Here is a 21234-nt window from a genome sequence, read left to right on the forward strand (position 1 = left end):
ATCTGTAATTACACGATAATAATATTATCATTATCATTTTCAAACGATGCATAGTTATAATAATTTGCTCGAAAACTAAAACTATTAATAATAAATAGCAATTAAGACTGTCAAATAATAATAAATAATCATCCCTGCGTTATTATTTCTGTTTTCAATTGCGTACTCATTATTTTATAATAATATCTTTATGCAGTGATTGCGCCGCATATCTATAGGTATGTATCTATATTGTATAAAGTCTGTGTAAAATATTATGTACGTATAGGTATAAACGTATGCCAACCGCTGCTGTGTTTATTGTAAGCGATTAAAATATTATGAAAATAAAATTGTTTTTAGTATTTCTCGGTCTCTATAGAGGTGTAGTACGCGTATGATATATTTTATAAGCTGTTGGTGATTCGGTACGGTCGATATATGCGTGGTGAATAAAAAATGGAAAAATAATATTATAACAAGAGAGAGAGAGGGGGGGGAGCAGGACGCGTACAGAATCGTGTAAGACGGCACCACCACCAAACATATTAATATGTATTACAGTCAGAGGGAGTAGAGTCGAGTCGAGTCCCACGTCGGTATAAAATATTTTCGATTTGATTAAAAACATAATAATAATAAAATCGAGAACGATCCGCTTTTATACATAATAATATAATAATATTATGCGCACGGGTATAATAAAAACACGGTTTAGCCAATAAATCAAAAACCTTTTATCTTTCTCGATATGCGGGCAATTACGATCTCTCCAGGGTTCCTTTATGATGCGATATGATACCTGCGACAACGTTGCCGTGTTTAATATTAAACATAGAATTACATTTAATACGATTATAATTTATAGTGATAAAATACACAAGGAATTGAGTTTTTAAACGTTTAATGTATCGAGTTAAAATAATAATAATGTTGAATGCAATATTATTAAAGTTATACGTTTGAATCGTATATTGGAATTAGAAGTGGAAAAAAGTTAACACATTGGTACAATATACATAATAATTCATCTAGCCATCTATATTAAATTGAAAAATCATAATACCAGCCGTCACTGTTCCGAAATATTGTTAATAGCTTATTTATCAAATATAGAAACGAAAATAATTGTTGTACAAAAATAATAATGCAAAGACACTCTGAAATACCTATTATATTATACCGTTGTAAATAATTTATTCCAATAATATAAAATATACAGGTATACAGGTAGTAACTATTTAATAATGCATAATATATAAAGTCGATATGTACAGTCGTGCGATTCCATCAGTCTGTGGCCGTGAATGAATGACAGAAGCAATAGAAGTTCGCATTCGTGATCTAATGTAAAAGCACCTTAGTAGCTTTTTGTCTTATAAATTATACACATCTCAAGATTATTTTATAGTTGTTTGTATTCGACATTTAACTTTTTCAAACGACGAAATACTTAGCTGCTAAGTATAATAGTCTATGATAGTTACCCATATAGTAAACAGTGGAGGTGCCTTTAAAAGTCTATTTTTATTTAAATACAAAAAAGTCAAAATCATTGAACACGTAAACATAGAATCATAAAATTACCTCTAGCTTCGCGCTTAATCACCATAATACATTTTATTTTTTGATGTGTTTTATGGTAATTTATAGCTCGATCACTCATATCCAAATCATCGATAAGCCAATTAAATTTGACGTCATCGAAAATATGTTAATGAACACAGAATATTTGATAGTATATGAAATTGTATAGGATTTTATCGAGTAATTTATTAAACCACAAGTCGCGTGTGCGGAAGTGTTACAGACAGTATAGTATATAATAAAGGTACCATACGACGAAAATATATAGTCGTGTTAAATTCGGTTTTTGTCTCGTATACGACTTCGTGAAAATCGCTAATGGTGTTAGCCGCGCTTACGCCCTGCTTACACTGCAATCGTCGACTCGGAACCAGACTAATGATAATGCGTATTAAAATCAAATGTATCCGTCTCGTTTCTCGTGCGACGGAACACGTGGCCAACACATTTGATGTGCTGCATACTGCTGCATCGAGACCGGTGGTGTTTGTGGATGCCAAAACCCAGACGACCAAGGTTTCGGTAGGTAATGATTTCGCCTACCGCCTATAGTAGTGGTTTATAAACTAGGTAATATAATATACGTGTAACACAACGCATACCGTTCAATAATATTATTATAATACCCATATAAACAATGCGAATGCCATCACACGTCAAATTGCATACGAGACCGTAGGTATCAATATTAGAGTACTTAATTTACTATTCGCAAATCCACACTGTATGATATTATTCATGCAACGAATATTGAGTACCTAATATAAGTAATATATTCTATTATACTAATAAGTAAATTATTTCAAACATATTAAGATTATCTGTCTCTTAAAAGCTCGAAGGCTATTTGTATTGGGGTTCACAGAGAATAGGGAAATGTTTGAATTCAAAAACAAACAGTAGAAACAATATTGTTTACTATGGCTAGCTTACTGTTATGATATATTACACGTTAACACTATTGCAGTATTAACACATCACATGCATGTGGATGTTTGTTTGATAAGAAATAGGTATGCATTAATATACGTCAATAGAAACATTATAGAGACCCGCAACAAATAAGATGTTTAATGTATATTCGATCCCAGATCCGATACAGAGGTAGTACAGCCGTACAGGTATAGCTATACAAGGTATAGGCTATATCGTGTTGTTATTTTATTATCTTAATGTAGTCGATTATTATTTATTTAGCCTTGAAAATGGATTTCGTTTTGGTGTGAGTTTATTATTATTGACGTTTGAATAATAATTGTATAACAATATAATATATTATATACCTGTATATGTATAATGTATATATATAAAGTCAATACAGCTTTATACCTGTAGGAAAAAAAATATCGATTCTCTTTCGATTTATTTGCTTAACGGGCGGTAGAGGGGTCGCGTTTATAATAACATTGTGATACCGATAAGAATAATATTATACAGTAATAACACGATAATATAATATAACCATCGAGTGTGCAATGTGCATATAATATATCAATAATCAATAATCGTATCATGATTAATAGAAGAGAATAGGGTTACGAATATATAGATTATAGGTATAAAACGTGTATAATATATTATGTTTAATGTTGTGTGCGTGTATACACCTGATATCAACTATATAGCTATATATAGTTATATACCTTTATATACTATAATATTATCATATATACATATGTGGGGTATCAAAAGGATCACAGACGACCGGGTAAACATCACATCACGTTGTCATCGGTGTATATACACTGCACAGTACACCGTGGCCGGGGAAATGATTAAATACACAAATAGCGATTGTGTCGCGTATTGAATATCTGGGTGTTCATTATAATATTATATAACGTCACGAGACACAGGTCCTATGGGTACATAGTATATATATAGCTGAACTTATATCCCGTTGTTTACCTCGGCAGCGTCTATGTATAGAAAACGTCTAGGTACTCGTCGCCGGTTAATATATTATTATTTGCTCCATCGGTCCTTTTGATTGGACATTTCGCCGCTAAAAGCCATTCCGATAAATAAAAAATAAAAAATCGGGCGTGTGTGTATTATGCAGCCCACGGTGTGTTTACACATAATATAATAATAATAATAATAAAAATAATAGTAATACCGCGTGTAATAACACCACGACCGCGATGTATATTATACCTGTGTATATAGAATATTTTGTGTGTACGCGGGCAAACATCGAGAGTCACTGCCGCCGCCGTCCTGCATATATGAGCACCACACCCATCGGCCGGGGCGTCCACATAGACGAATATAATATAATGTGTATAATATTATATAGAGAGGCACTGGTAAATATTTGTCTTGTGCAGTTGTGCTGAGCGGGCGGTAACGGGAATGCCGAACGATCGTGTTTTTACTAAATTTTAATAATAATTAAACGACGCGACCGCAATGACTTGTCGGCCAAGACCGCTGCACGTCCGCACGTAGATCGTCTCCGGTCCCGGCACATAGTCCTACAATATAATATTGTACCATTCCCGTATGGAATAATATATATTATTTTAACAATATACTACTTTCTTTCGGTTGTTACTTGTTCGCTGTATATTTTTTTGTTGGTAAATCGAGTATATAAGTACACCAAAACAGTATATGTAAGGACTAAGGACATAATGTCAGACTTGGAAGTGACCGTTTGAGTACACCTGAGTACCGGAAACTTGCGTCCCACACTAAAAATTTAAGATTTCATGACCAACGTAGATATAATCACGGCTTGACCGGCCCCCCGTGTGTCAACATTGAACATTTATTTCTAAATTAGATACGTCGTATAATACTAAATCGATCGAAATTCGGCACACACACGCACACATAGAATTAAAAACTAAAATTAATATTCATAAGTTCCATGGATTGGTCAGATCGAGTACAATTATTATTTATATTTCGTATGTTAACTTTTTTGAACCCGAGTGCAACATTCTTAAAGGTAAGCAGTTTAGCAGTAGTTAAGTGCAGTTTGACTATCCCTTTGATAGTAAGTAATAACTAATAACCATTTAAAAGCGTACCTTTTATAATTATTACAAATAATCATAGTAATTTAATAGTATGACACAACTTCATAATATACCAACTATTTGAGTTTGTAAGTTAAGTTATTTATAGTTTACCTTAATATCAAAACCACGAAACACTGGTTTATTTGACTGACAATCGAAATTGATGATGAATCGGGTAAATATTTGATAAAGAAGGTCCAGGACTAGGATGCAAACAAGATGTGAACAAATATTTTCCCAGGCAAACATTTTTTTGTCAATTGCACGTACTTACTGGCTTACTCAATTATTATTGTATGACGTTTTAAACTTTAAACACTCGATCAGTCATTTAAATAAAGCTATTAAGCTATATTAGATAATAGGTACGTCGAACGTATACCGGATAACCAAACGGAATATAACGGTTTATACTGGTCGTATATGCATTAAAATGTACATAAAATGCAATTGCAGCTGGTGCACTGAACAATTATCAATATCCGGATTTATATATAATATACAAACTTATTCGGATATCGGATAATCTGGCACACGATTCTTATTGATTCTATCAAATTATTATACTTTCATGGTTATGATTTATGAAGGGCGGTCTCATGAACAAGTGCCTCTTTTGATAACGCAAGGATAATATTACGTGACAATTTGTATATCATTTTCTAGAACATTTTAGACCACGTGTGGTTAAAACTTATAGATAAACTATGTATACCAATTAAAAAAAAACTTGAAATTATTAATGATTTTGTAATGCGACAAATAGTTTTTGTTCTCCGGTGACTTACTAGAATAATTATAACATCCTATATATAATCGGGTTTTCTTATAATGTATTACGCCATACCAAAGAGTAGCGCACGTGCAGATGGTTCGAATGTTTGCTGGAAATCTTAGATATTGAACTTAGCAACATAAATGACAATAACAACACAACGAGCACATATATATAATACTATTACTTGCAGGTACCTTCGTATATTATATTATTATTTATTATGTCCGCCTCTGATGCAGTCTCCACGTGGTACTGCAGTTAGAACACGCGCGCATACAATGAGCTGGTGGCGGTCAAAAAGGTGACACAACAATATGTACCTTAATGACCGTGCCCGTAGGTATATATATCCAAAACAATCGTGGCTTTTCTTATTTATTTTTTAAATTGTTTTATACAAGTCCCCGCTTGACCATTTCAAAAATATTATAATGCACTGGACAAATAACATAATATATGTATTATGTATATTTATTGTACTGTCCTCCTATCGATAAACAGGCTGCAGGTATATTATATACAGAGTGATTCACAAAAACATTCTCACTCGTATTTTTCCCAACTGTCTATATACATCCACAAACACTCTGATTTTTGAAATGTTTAAATATCATTTACTAGATCATTTTTTTAAAATAGTTCTATTTTTATACCGTTCAAACATTATAATAGGTATGAGTATAAAATTACGGACATTAATAGTTAATACTAATTTATTATCATTTTAAATTGTGTAAAATTTATTTGAGTATAAAAGGTACTAACTATATAAATACTTTCCTACTATAAATAGAACATAAGTTTTAATAACTCGGGAACTATAAATAAACATAAATTAATACAATCGAATTAATACATTTACATTTTAATAAAGTCATCCGCTTAACAGTAAAACAGGGTGGTTCTCGTTTGCAAAAAAATAAATTTTTATTGCCTTTGAATATTCTTATAACTAAAGGATAAAAATTGAATTATTTGAAGATACGAGATATATAGTACTGAAAAACATACATGTACTTAAAAATTCCAAAAATCAGAATTTGAATAAATACATTATTTTTAACCACTCTGTATATTATATTATTTGATGTGTATCTATATTAGGAGATATGAATATACGATAATGATTTATACCGTCTTTTACCTTATACTCTTTTTAACAAAATTGAAAATACTGTAGATTTATTAGTCGAGGTATAGACAGTGTAGGTATGTATAGGTATTATATGTGACTGTGTGAGTACAGAAGTCGTCACCGCGCGTTGTGTTGACGCGACCGCTGTAAATAAAATAGCGTCAAACCCTAAACAAGACACCTCGCGAGTTGACACGTGTTTATACTTTATACATAGGTACATATATAAAAAAAACACCTAAAAAAACACGGTTTGAAGATTTTAAACAATATACGATTTAATATACCCTATGTGTATTATATTATTCAGAGAAATTTCCTGTATATTCATGTAGAGCTGAAAAAAAATATTCCTATATAATATTATTTGTTTTTTTTTCCGTTTGTCGAATAATCAATGTATATGTATAGAATTATTAGCTATTACATTTACACCTATCTTTTACCTATTTTATATCTTAATATTTACCGGGAAGGATAAAATATTTTCTTGTACCTATAGGCTATAACTTATTAGAATACATTAACACAATAATGTATTACATATACCAATAGATTTTACCAAAATATAGGTAATGTTATCATTTTATCAAAAATAGAACAACGGTTTTATGGTAAACACCTTAAACTTAAACTATTATAAATCATTATTGAAAATACCCGTCAAGGGCAACGATAATAATAACTATAGGTGTATATACCTACTTAGAACCTTTTGTGAAAATATAGTGTGTTCATTCGTATATAAGTGGGCGCAAAGTGCTGTTTGGTATAGCTGCATTTCTGCAGGAGGAGACAGCAAAGGCCCCACGTATATTCCTGCACGCTTCAGTGGGCACTCTTTACCAAGTCTTCCCATATTTAAAATTGGATTTTGTCACCGTGTCCGCCATCACCGGATGTGTAGTGCCACCTATTTATTTATATTCGAAGGGATATCGTATGGTACCTATACGTCTTTTTAATTATTGAATAACAAAATAATGTACCCATCGTATAATACATATTCGTATTGGTAGCATATTGTCATGTTATTAATTGTTGTTATATTACTATTATAATTTATACTACGTTATTGTTGTTGATATCGTGGCACGTCATCGTGGTTTTCCCCTTCACAGCGGCACTGCGTGGCGGCCGGATGAGGTAAGGTAGATAATATATAAAACGGGCGTGTTTTAATTCGATCGGACGACGGGCCAATGGGAACGGTCCAATGGAGAGAATTATCATATTATAATATAAGCGTTCGGATGATTTAGTTAAGTATAACACTATAATAGATTATACTATTTAAAAATATATACAAGCTGTTCAAAAAAAAATTGGAAACTCTTTAATTACTGTTAGCATATTTTTATACATATGTCTCTATAGGTACATTATAGCAAACACTGATGCACATTATTTTATTAGGTAAAATATATAATCACCTCGATGATAAATTGTACAACACATAATCGTTTATCAGTCCTGATAATCTTAGTCTAATGACCGTCTTCAGAATTTTTGAACACTCTGTATAAGTTATAATCTAGGGGTTCGTCGTATATTTGTTTTTCAATAATATGTAATACTAAATGTACCTAGGTATATATAAACGTATATCCGGCCAAGTAGGTGCGTAGGTACGGCTAACAATTATTGAATAATGTATCTGAGATTTACTTAGTATGAATCGTACACAAAAATATAATATTTCTGTAGCCCTTATAATAGATTATGTATATTATAAAATACTATGATAAACAATGTAGATATTTAAAGTATATATATAGTGGCATATCTTAGGTGTGTGGATAGACGAGGGTTCGATAGATGGATGTCTCCTCACTGCTTTGCTAGAGTTGGGCTTGGTTCTATAATGTACCTATTATATAATGTTATAAAATATTTTATCTATAGGTATTCTATAATAGAATAATGATAGGGCAATAATTATTGTTAAATTAGTTAAACAATTTAAACAATTTGCTCATTGATTCACGAGTTGTGAAGACTTATGAGTTGAATTATGCAATTGTAATCATACCCCCTCCCCCTATCTTTTGGTCAAACTTCAGATTCACTATACTGCCTCAGAGTATAAATATACGTATTATCAGCTAGCTATAATACTTGTAGGTAGGTACATTATACATTGCTCTGATGCATACAAATTTTGCATAACAGCACTAAACGGTCAAATATATTATACAAATATAATTGTTTTATATTGTAGGTTAAAGTAATAGAAACATAATAAAAAATTGCATAAATTAACTATCTATTTATACTGCCTTGTTAGAGGTAGATAATATTATTTTATGAACCTACCTTTTCACAATTCCGAGAAACGTGAAATTATAAAACCGTACCTGCAAATAAATTATGGAGTTACACAGAATCGTAAAATTCTGTATATTCGGAGAAATTGAACGAAAATAATGCTGATGTTTGAGAGCGTATTGAAATATTTATTTCAATTGTTGATTTTCTACGAAATCTTTCTCTTCGGTGGTGGCACCGTATAAAATTTCGACTTTTTAATTATATGTAGGTAGGTATGGGTTGCAGGTTGTTAATTATATTATTGTGTTTTTCGCGCCTATGTGTACCTATTTATTACGNGTTGTTGTTATTAATAAAAATAATAAGATAAGATAGTATTGAACCACACCATTTGGCATAGACTAGACTTATTCGTGTGACAGTGTACTGCGAGTTTACTTACTAGTTAGTTTAATAATTTTTAGTGTTGTATAAAGTAATAACTAATAAGTGTGCTTTAAAATGAAAACCAAATTTGATACAATTATAAAAAATACAACCATTAAACTAGCCATTAAACTAAATGATACCCCAATTACCAACAAAGAATCTGTTAAAATGTTAGGTGTAATATTCGATAAACGGCAAACTTGGTCTCCCTACATAAAACACTTAAAAAAAACCACAAGCAGCTCAATAAAATTAATCAAAATATTATCACACACTTCATGGGGCGGTGATTCCAAATCTCTAATAAAAATATACAACGCAATCATTCAATCAAAAATTAACTACGGGTCAATATTATATAGAACAGCAGCCAAATCAACCCTAAAACTGATTGATACAGTTAATAATATCGGATTAAGACTAGCAATAGGTGCCTTCCGGAGCAGTCCCATACTCAGCATTTATAACATAGCCGGCGTACCCCCCCCTACACTGAGAAGAATAGAGCTATCTATTAAAAACATCGCTAGACTTGCTAGTCGCAACGATGTCAAATATAGTAACATAAACAACGAAATTTCTAAGCTGATCAATGAAAATGTATTTTGTAATTTGTAATTTGATTAAAACTTTTATTCAATAATAGTTTTAAATACATTAACTAAACCATTATTGTTAGTTTATAAAATATCTAGTTGGTATGTAGAATAACTAGTTGAAGTATATATTTATGGATTCATTCAATACATTAACTGAAAGTACCCGTAATTATATAAAATAACTAGTTATTCTATAGAATTACGGAATTTCATACATTAACGCTAACATATGTTATTCTCCATAATATTATCTGTAGGATATATTTATTTTAATATTTTGGTTATTTTTGTGATGTTAAACTATTAAGGCACCTAAATATATTAGAAAGTTTTTTTTTTTAAGGCTTTTATATTTATGATAACTTTTTTTCCTAAGTAAAAACCGCTAGCATTCACTGCAAGGTTCAGTTCCTCATAACCATAAGTATTGTTCTTGCTGAAAAAAAAAATGTTGCATGTGGGCCGTTTGGATGATAATTTTCGTTTTTATTACAACTATAGCTGTGTGGCAGTATTATATATATAATACGCCTACATCATTAAAACATGTCTGATGTGTGTACAATATTATACACAATATATACATATACGAGTGCAATAATATTAATATAATATTTACGCTTGATGGCGCGCAAATAACCGACCGACCGACGGTACGCGAATGCACGCGGAGAGCTCTAATTTCATTCTATAAACGATTCCGACAATCCGACCGAACTGTATAAAATATTAAAATGTTATGTTATTGTGTATACATATACAATGCACATAAAGGTATAATATATTCGCACGATAATATGGTATAGAAAAACACACGCAGCGCACCGCAGTCCGTATAATTATAAGTCGTAAAAAGGCCGGCGAACGCAAACCCATATAAAATATATAGCCATATTATAGGCATTGCTGCGGTCTACATAATATTATAATAGTAAACGTTATAATCGTATGTATGTATAATAGATCCTGTGTATATACGCCGTGTATAATCCCTGTAAATAGTGTATAGGTATAGGTACTATGATAAACACTCATAAAAAAATTAATATAATAATATTTTACTATTTATTTAAAGCTGTTTCATTATGTACATAGATATAGACGTGTACTTGGTCTCATGCAGTTATCATTATTATCCCCATCATATTATTTATAATACCAAGAGGCAGGTAATTTTTGTCTTTGTTATCATTATTATTATTATTATTATTATTATTATTATGCCTAAACAATTATTTGATCAAACGAACAATCGGTATTTCGAAAAAGCACCTATATAATAATAATTAATATTAACTTATTTGACAGTTTATTTTTGAAACATATAAGAAAAACGCAATACGTATTATTTTCACCCTTCTATAATATTATGTTGGTCGATTAACTCCATATAGCTAATCCGTAATAGTTTAAGTGTTTGGAAGTATGCAAGTCTTTTAGAATACAAACCTTCCTTAAATACTGCAGGAATCTGAACAATTACATTATTTAATAGGATAAAACGGGGTGAGTATGCTTCGTAAATCAATGTTATGTATATATAACGTTATAATACTGTCTCTTGGTCGTAGGTATACATTTATAACCCTAACTACCAAAATTCATATGTACCCCTCACACCTACTAATACTACATATTATGTAGGTATAACCATTATAATATAACTCACTTATCAAAATCAAATGTTATAGTTGGATTAAATTAAAGATAATAATATTTTTTCGAGTGAAACACTAAAGTGAATACCTATTATATTCGTTTATATAGATATTTACTTATCAGGTATAAGACAAACCTTTAATACGAGTAAATATTTTATATTTCCGAACAATATTGCACTAGTGGCTGAAACGATTTATTTAACTGCTCTCCAACAAAACCTCGTCCATCCACGGTCACAATTTACTGGGGTCTATCGTCTGTGATGTACACAATATTATACTATTCGAGTAAAATACGAATATATACAGAATAAATTGTACAAATGCATGTGTGTTATAGTTTATAATTGTGTGTATCGCGATTTGCAGGGACTCCAATCAGCCGACTTCCCATCATGGCTAAACGTGTGTTGGATTTGTACACACTGTACAAGCTGGTCGATCAAAGAGGTGGAATCGTGGCGGTTATCACTAAAAAACTGTGGCAAGAGATAATCCGAGGCTTGGGCCTACCGCCGTCCATCACTAGCGCGGCTTTCACATTAAGAACACAGTATGTATATCAATTCTAAATATACAATTAACCTTTTTAATGCAAACGCTAATGCATATACCTGTTATCAGTTCTGCGATAATTCACTATTCAGCAAACAACAAAACAGTGCATACGATATTTAAGCGCAAATCATATTTATTAAAATAATTATGGTTTTTATTACCTAGTAGCAGATACCTATGAGAATTTATGAACTATACTCATGAAGAACTTTGTATAAATTTCTTAAGTCTAGGCAAACATAGGTACATTTTTTTTATTGACATTTATAGAAAACAAATGATGGTTTGGGTATTTACTTACCATTTGATGAATGTACTCGTCCTGGGTAATTTTGGTTTTAATTGCACCTAGAAATTATTATTTTTATTATTATAATACGAAATACTAGCTAGAGGATATGTCTAAAATTAATACTGAAATTGCTCTAAATAAATTGATAATAAAATATATAGTTCAACAATATTATATCCATCGTCTAAATATCAATACCAATAACAATATTATTATGTAATTTTTAATTATAATTAATTTTCTTAACTAATTAAAATTCTGTCAATTAGAGTATTTTTAGTTAAAAATGTAATACTTATCATCACTCTGATTGATTATCGAGCGCTAATAAAATGTCCACTCTGAATTGTTGAGAGCTGAAATTACAGCGGTGGTATACACTATAACTCTTATTATCATTAATCATTATTATTATAAAGGGTATAGGTAGTAGGTATCTACAATTTAAAATTAGATACAGTGCATCGCATTTTAAGCGTTGTTACGAGTACTTGTTTGCCCGGTACTCTTCTCTATATTTTATTACATATTATACATAACGGATTAAGTTTAGTCGAAAAAGCTGAGATGGTACCCCTGACAACCCCCCCCCCCTCCATTTCCAATGCGTCTACCGCGTTCGTCATATTATATAGCTGTACCGTTTGTAGATATGTCAAGTATCTGTACGCGTACGAGTCGAAAATGAATCAGTTCAGCACGGTTGACGAATTGAACATGGCCATAGCGGGAAACCGGCGTGAGGGCCGCCGGAACAAGTCGCTTCTGTCTGAGTACTTGCCGGCACTTCCGGCGACGACAGCCGCCGGCCAGCTTCATCACCACGGCCAACTGTCATCGGCGGCGCACGGACAGCACCATAATCACCAGCAACAACAGCACCATCACCAGCAGCAGCAGCACCATCACCAGCAGCAGCAGCAGCAGCATTACGCCAACGTGCTGGCCGCAGACGATCGGTTCCGCCACTTGGCAGCCGCCATCATAGACAACAACAGACACCGCGCCGCCGCGGAACAGGGCAGACAGCAGCCGTCGTCGTCTTCGTCGTCGCCACGGCCAGGCAGTCCGATGCAAAGACTGGCCCAACTTCAGCCACCACCGCCGACAGCTGCTGCCGAATCTTCACCAATATTCAACAGTCACCAGCTCCAACTGCCGCCTTATCAATCAGCCACGATGATGGCCGCTGCAGCACATCAGGTGGCAGCCGGCGACCATACTAGCAAACAGAGAGGTAATAAACCCTACATTTTCATTATTATTAATTTAGGGCAGATAATTAAAGATGCCCTGGAAACCTATTTAAGTAATATTGTACCCTTAAATTTCCAAAATATTCAGTTTAAAAATAATATGTTTTAAAAAAAATGATCAGTTCAAACATGTATTTTTGAAACTTTCTTCGTAGTATGAAATATGAAAACCATTATTTGTTTTAAAAACAAATTCTTTGTTTATCTCAAAGCCATTATATTATTTTCGTTATTTCACTTTGTGAAATTTCTGATATTTTAATCTGTACTTATATATATACTATAACAAATCATAATAACGGCTTTATAAAGATGTTTTATAATAATATAGAATAGTCAGTAAAAACCCAAAGTCCAACAGATTGAATCCAAATTAATATATTTTAACATGTTTTATATTCATATATAATTTATATACTTATTTAGCTAATTATTAATATATAGTTTATAGTAATTTGGATTTATAATTGTCAACCTATACTTTCCAGGTTTTTAGGAATTTGAATTTTATTTTATCCAAAATCCTTAATTTCATTAATTGTTTTTATTTTGAATGTTCAAAAATCATCGATTGGCTATATTCATTTGGTAAATCTTTGTTGATTAGTTACGTTTTATTAAAATATCTAATTACAATAGGTAATAGGTAGGTGAATGATCGTTCTTTAAAGAAGATTATTGTTAATTTAAATCAGCATGCGTTATATTTAAAAATTAAAAAATTACTTCAAACATACTTTTTGCTGTTGTAAGTAATTGTATTTTTGATACAAATCTAAAACAGGTTGAAAACATTACCGTTAGGTACCTATCTATATATATATATATCATAATATAGTACATTATTAATATAAGTTTCGGTTTAGGAATATGTCATTAAGTTTTTTTTTATTCCATTCGTTTTAAATATTTAACAAATCAATTAAAGTATCATCAGCCAATTTATTTACAAACCTGAATAAAGATGTCCTCTAAAAATGTCCATCGTAAAAATATTTAGCTGGCCATGTTCTCGGAAGGAATAATTGTTTTACACTGGTGCGCGGTCTAAATACACATTAGAAAAATACTGAATTTTTTCTCAAACACAACTGGGGGACCTGAAAATCAAGACTTTAAAAGATGTTATATTTTATCTCTATGCTTAAAAAAATATGACTATATTTAGAAAATGTTAAACACTCTCTTATATAGGTTTGGACGGATCTTGTATTATTGAAACAATACTTTTTGAAATTACAATAAGTCAATCATGGGTTATAGAACGAGCATTTGTTGTTTGTCGGATTTGTATTTATTTATTTTGCTTTTTTCTATAAACTGTGTGACATTTTTATTTTCTGTTTATATAATACAAAATAGTTTCGTGCCAAGAAAAGGATAAGCGGGAAATTGGTAAACACACTGACAACTAACTACAATCCCCTTGACAGGTGTGTCCGTCTGACGCGGCCCCAAAAATAAAAATGTTCAATTTCATTTCTAAATAATAATTTCACCTTTATGCTACTTTTAAATATGTGTATATATAACGTCTTTGTGTATCTATTCATTCTGTTTTAATGTATTTTTGAAACGTTACCAAGAATGAGCAAAAAAAACTATCACGACGTGTTCTAATTTCATTATATGAATATGCTCTCTCTCCCACTCACTCTCTCGACAACTGATTATATAGTATATATATATATGATTCTATTTTCCTCTATCTCTCTTTGCTCACTTAGAGCTTTGCTCATTCATCAAGTGCCCTTCATTAGTGAAAGAAAAGTGTAGCGAAATTCCAATGCCACTTATAAAGGTGGAAAATAAATTAATATACTATTATTAAAAGCCAACTCGCTATAATAAGTGTACACAAAAATAGATATTGTTTCAGATCGTTGTATTTATACATTAATTATACAAAATCAGTGAAAACTACGGTTATAAGTATACTATAATTTAAAAAAAATCTGGGGCCAGCTTTATATTTCTTACCTAGTAAACATGTATTTTCTATGTGACACTAAGTTTAACACGTCATGTATCGTTTTTAATAATGTATCTATAGGTTAAATAGGTAATTTAATTATACAAAGAAATCGCTCAGAGTACTATACAACTTTACAATGTAAAATGGTATTTCTTTTTATACGCTTATGGTATATTGGTATACATGAATAGGGATACTATTTTTTTGATTCGGTACTATGTTTAGGTTGTCCTGGAATCTCAACTTCAATGAGGACAATGATGTGACTATATTCATAATTATACTAATAATACAATATTGACCCGTATTCTTGAATACATAATGATATATTATAATATGTGGACATCGATTAGCAATGCTTGTCCGACCAGCACAGCTCTGCATCAGTATCCTATTCTATATACCTCATATGACTTTCTTATTTCTGCTCTATTACAATGACCGTAATAATAATGCGTATTTTATATTTTGACACGAGCGACGAGTACAATGTTTGCGAATGCAATTGTAACTGGTACCTGGTACCTAGCTGTACATATATATATATATATGTTGACTTTGAAAAAATGTTTTTAAAATCATTAATTTACTGATAAAATGACCATGTTAATAAAAGAATCACTCTGAATATACCTACGTATAAAACAATTGTTTGACCGGTCAAAATGTTGATCATCTATATATTATCTACATATTATACTTTTATACCTAATGGAATGGCTGATACGATAGTTATTTTTATTAGATTACATGTAAATTCGCTGTGATATAACGTCATTAGGTACACATAGAGTTTAATACGAGATTATTGTGCTCAGGCAAAACGACGTACCTATTTGTACTTGTGTGTGTGTGTGTGTGTGTGCAGGAAGTAGTAACTGGGTATGTCGTATAAGCTATAAGCATATTATATTATAGTATATACTTTATATGCATGCCTATACGGTATACAACGTGATATATTCGTCCAGAGTCGTCAGGCTCCGGTCTCCGGTCTCGGGTCGTGTACACTGTCGTGGTAATAATAATAATAATAACATAATATAATATACAGTCCGACGACCGTATCTGATGCGAACGGGCGCGGGGACATTCGTCAATGTTATCAATTTACTTACACATTGTGTTGTAAATACGGCTTTTATTTTATTTTAATTTTTTTTTTTACTACGGTCTGGCTGCATTTTCCTCCTGCTCCTTCGTCGTCTAACGAATATCTCGCGCACATACACACATACACCTGTGTGATATATTATGTATATATATATACACGCTTATATATTGTATTATATGTACGTACTCACGCATAATATCCAGCTAGGTACCTGCCTATATTATGTATATGCGTGTAACACTTTTGATACGCGCGCGACGTGATGTGTATACAACTCTCCCGTTTTTGAATAAATCAATTTACACCGTGACATCGTGTGTTCGTTTGAATCCATAACACAATAATAATATAATACGTGCGCCTTTTGATATTTAAATATTCAACATGGATACATATAATATTATACATTGTTGGTTTTTCTTTCTTTTACACCCGCCGCCACCGTTGCCGTCGTCGACGTCGACGTTGTCGTTGTCGTCATATCATATACTATCATATACGAGTACATATATATATATATAATATAAAACGCGAACGCGAGCGCGAGCTCGTTCTTATTATAATACCTGTGTATATAAAAATGAACGAATATGTATAATAATTATTATTTTGAGAGAAAAAACTCGTGTTCGTACACGAGAAAAAAAAGTAACAAATTACCGACACTTGTTCACGACTCGCGGGCTGTTTTACATCCATAACAATAATAATAGTAATATAATAAATGCACACAGTACACTGTACCGTGTATCGTCTGCTCCAGACGTCGCCGGATGACTGACCGACTGGAAAATAAAGAAAAAGAAAAATGTTTAATCCGTCGAATTCGTCTCATGTACCATATATGTATAGTACATGCCGTGATAATACACACAACGTCGTAGTCTAATATACACGACGAGATGACATATTATTTTCTTGACGTGAATATCATGTTATAATTTTTGGTTGATTTTACACGAGCAAAGTACATTAAGAATTATTAATTATTATCATCGCATTGTGCACCGGTCACCGGCACCACCATGTACACCTATCTAATTATACTGCAGTAATATAATATAAGAAATAGGGTCACCGCCGCCACATGTAAATTTTTTTACAAAGACGGCTTTTATCATGGATATTTATAAATACTATGTAAAAAGTATTTTTATATAAGTCTATGGCTTTTATATCTTGGGTAAATTAGGTGTGAGGAGTCTTTTTGAAGACGTGTCCACCACAATAATACGTATCCCATACGAGAGCTCATACCAGTCGGTGACTTGGATTAATCGACGTACTATTAAAAATAATATCATCACCTTTTACAACATGTTACCGCGATACCACAACATAATATAAACTGTGAATTCAACTATGACAACTGCAATTGTTCCGATACAATAGAATATCGAACAAACATAAATGCGCAAGTCATATTATGCAATTTCCTTTTTTCCACTAATTATTTTCGCAATGTTAGTGAATGTAACATAAATATAACAATAAATAATGGAAGGCTTTTAAAAAATGATAAATAGGTATACTTTAAACCAATTTTATTTAAATAATATTTAATCATAAATCATATTATTTTTTCAGAAATTCTCAGTATGTTAATGTGGATGGATTTAATGCGAGCTAATCAAACAGCTATTCCAAGACTTTCAATACAAAGTAAGTTAAAATATTTATATAATACCCCTTCATGTTTTTCTTATTTTCCTTAAACAGTTCTAGCGTAAAAGCTGCTACTTGTATAATTTCTATAAGATGCTGTTACATAAGTTATTAATATTTATAGCTGTATTATATATTTTACAAAGAGCTTAGACCGTATACATTTTTAGAAAGTTTAAAAGAGTTTACGTTCACATCCCCAATATTTAAACAAAGCTATACTGTTTGGCAGGTGTAAGTAAATTAATTGTATGCCATTAATCATTTAATAAGTGAATGTATTCTCATCTCGTATTTTGGTTTTCTTTTATACAACTATTATTGCCATCGAATTATATTATAAATAAATAATTAAGTATATTGTTTACACCGTGGCGACAATTAAAACTCACCCTGCACTCATTGCAAATAATATCATCTATTAAGTAATACCATTGTATAGACTGCATAGACGTAGGTACAATAGTTAATCGTAAAGTATGTTGTATTAACATGTTTGGCATTTTTCTTTCTGTCCATCTTGCAGACTTGCAGCAGTCGCCGTACGCTTCCGCACCCGCCGCGATGAATCTACAACGCCAGTCTCCGGTAGCATTGCACCCAAACAACGGACCACCGGCTGTACCGGAACAGTGTGAGGCGTTGAATTTAGGTAAGAAGGATCAAGGAACCAACAACAACAACGCTGGCGAAAACGAGGACGAACCGGATCAAAAACGAGTCAAGACGGAACGGTCGCCTCGGGGTGCCGTGGTTAGCCGTCCTGTCAGCCCCAAGATGAGCCCTGAACGATTTCCGGCGCCAACCGGAAGTAGCCCGGTACGGGAGTCCGCTGCTACATCCCCTGAACGGAATGGCGACGACTTATGCCGTGACAGCAACGGCACCATCGAAATGGACATCAACGTATCTGCCGGTAAGTGTAATTTTCCTATAAAATAAGAATTCATATACGATAAGCATTTTTTTTTTTAAATTTCCCAAGAAAAAACAAAATATTACACTCATTTGGGGCATGCGTAGGGCATGTGCCGGCCCTGATCATATACCCTATCACCGATATAATAGTATAAAACATATGTAGTATTGGTGTTTTCCTGTTCGAAGCTATAGTATAATTAATTTTTTTGACCCTCGCGAATTGGATTCTGGTACATGTACATGCAGGGTTATATGAAGCCAGGAGAGGGTTTATTTTATAAATAGGGGCTAATATTATTGGTGGAAGGTAAACATAATGACACGAGAGTATATTTGCAAATATTATAATAATAGGAGTAAAAAAAGCTCCGTTTTGTTTTTAGCTTTTTTTGCATTTGTACAAGCTGAATACATACCTACGCATCGTATAATTCAATGACGAATATTACAATAATAATTTATTAGTGATTACATAATAAGCATATATTATTTATAAATATTGTGTATAATAAGTGATTCCGATTTATGTTCTGGTGTGTAATACATGACAAAAATGAAATTTAAAGACTTACCTGATTTTGTTTCAGTGCGTATTATAATGCGAGACAATTTTAATTTCTTAAATTTCATTCTCGTGTTTAGACATATAATCATTATCTTCTCTAAATAATTAATATTTAAATGTCAAATAATAATTCTATGTCGATGATTTCGGTTAATGTGTAAGCATAAATCCTAATGATAATTAAACTTTGAATAGAGCTTTGTATAGGACATAATGTTTCCTTTGCAATTCAACGACCTAAAAACGAATATATGTAATTTACATTCACTTTTAAATATGATATTTACTACTTTTTTAGTTGAATCAAGTTGAGAATGATTAAAAAAACTAGTTTAATGGGAAAATAAATAAGAATAAAGAAATAAGATTTTCATTTTTAGCTTTTCTTATATTTTAAGTAAATAATATTATATTGTATGGTTTACTTTACAAATTTATGTCTTGGGTTGAGTGTGTACAATTTTTATCTTACATTCATTTAACATTCATGTAATATGTACATCCATAATCACAATAGTTAAAATTAATTTTATGCATACTACCTAAACATTTAATATATTGTGTAGCATATAATTTGTAAAATTAATAACATGCAATAATATCTTATAAACTTAAAACTTATTATGTATATAATTATGCAATAATATATTTTTAATAGTTATACTATTAATTACGTTTTATTAAGAATCTTGTTTTTGATGTTTAGGTATGCCTAGCGGTCTCAAAATAAACGTTTGTAAAAGAACAAAAAATGGGATTTACAAAGGTCAACTCGTCAAGGTTGAATCAGAAGTAAATGGAGGTAAATTTGAATTTGTTTGAATATCTTTAATATGATAGAACTCGCATATAAGTTTTTAAATTAATGTTTTTCTTCAGATATATACATAATTTCATTATTATTAAACAAATATCGAAGTATGGACGCGATCTTTTTATTTGATTTTTAAACATCCCATACCTATATGAGATTTTAAAATGAAGATTTATTTGTGTTATAAATAAAATCTGACCGTTACAATTATTTTAGGAACGAAAAACTCTAAACCCTTTATTTTGCGTCTCAATGGCGAACTCTACACAGGATGCCTCCAACAACAAAGCAGTGTTGTTAATCATGACGAACATCATTCTAATTAAAATATTAGACGTAGATAAGCACAACAAAAAGATTTTTCCTGTAAATATAGTATTAAATAATAGTTTAGAATACATTTAAGCAACACAAAAAAATTATGTATATATTATACCTTTTCATCTTATATACATTATAACAATTAAATATTAATATACATAGTTGAATTCGATAATAGTTTGAGTTATTTTTAATTTAAGATTATATATTGATTATGCTACATTATATGTCTGTGGTCTGTCTGTTTTAAAACTACTTTTTTATGGAAAATAAGTGATTTGCTAA

The 21234-nt window shown here is 31.4% G+C and overlaps 1 protein-coding gene across 1 annotated transcript in view; it reads left to right on the forward strand.

Moving 5' to 3' along the window:
- Positions 1 to 20983, forward strand: part of LOC111034876 — a 68555-nt gene extending 47572 nt beyond the window's left edge. The window contains exons 5-10 of the mRNA XM_022316282.1: positions 11838 to 12021; positions 12969 to 13555; positions 18251 to 18325; positions 18855 to 19244; positions 20521 to 20616; positions 20845 to 20983. Of these exons, the coding sequence (XP_022171974.1) occupies positions 11838 to 12021; positions 12969 to 13555; positions 18251 to 18325; positions 18855 to 19244; positions 20521 to 20616; positions 20845 to 20954 (1442 nt within the window). The 3' untranslated portion in view covers positions 20955 to 20983. The remainder of the gene's footprint in view (positions 1 to 11837; positions 12022 to 12968; positions 13556 to 18250; positions 18326 to 18854; positions 19245 to 20520; positions 20617 to 20844) is intronic.
- The last annotated feature ends 251 nt before the right edge of the window (positions 20984 to 21234 follow it).

This window comes from Myzus persicae, unplaced genomic scaffold, assembly GCF_001856785.1.
Source record: "Myzus persicae strain clone G006 unplaced genomic scaffold, MPER_G0061.0, whole genome shotgun sequence".
Classification (NCBI taxonomy): domain Eukaryota; kingdom Metazoa; phylum Arthropoda; class Insecta; order Hemiptera; family Aphididae; genus Myzus; species Myzus persicae.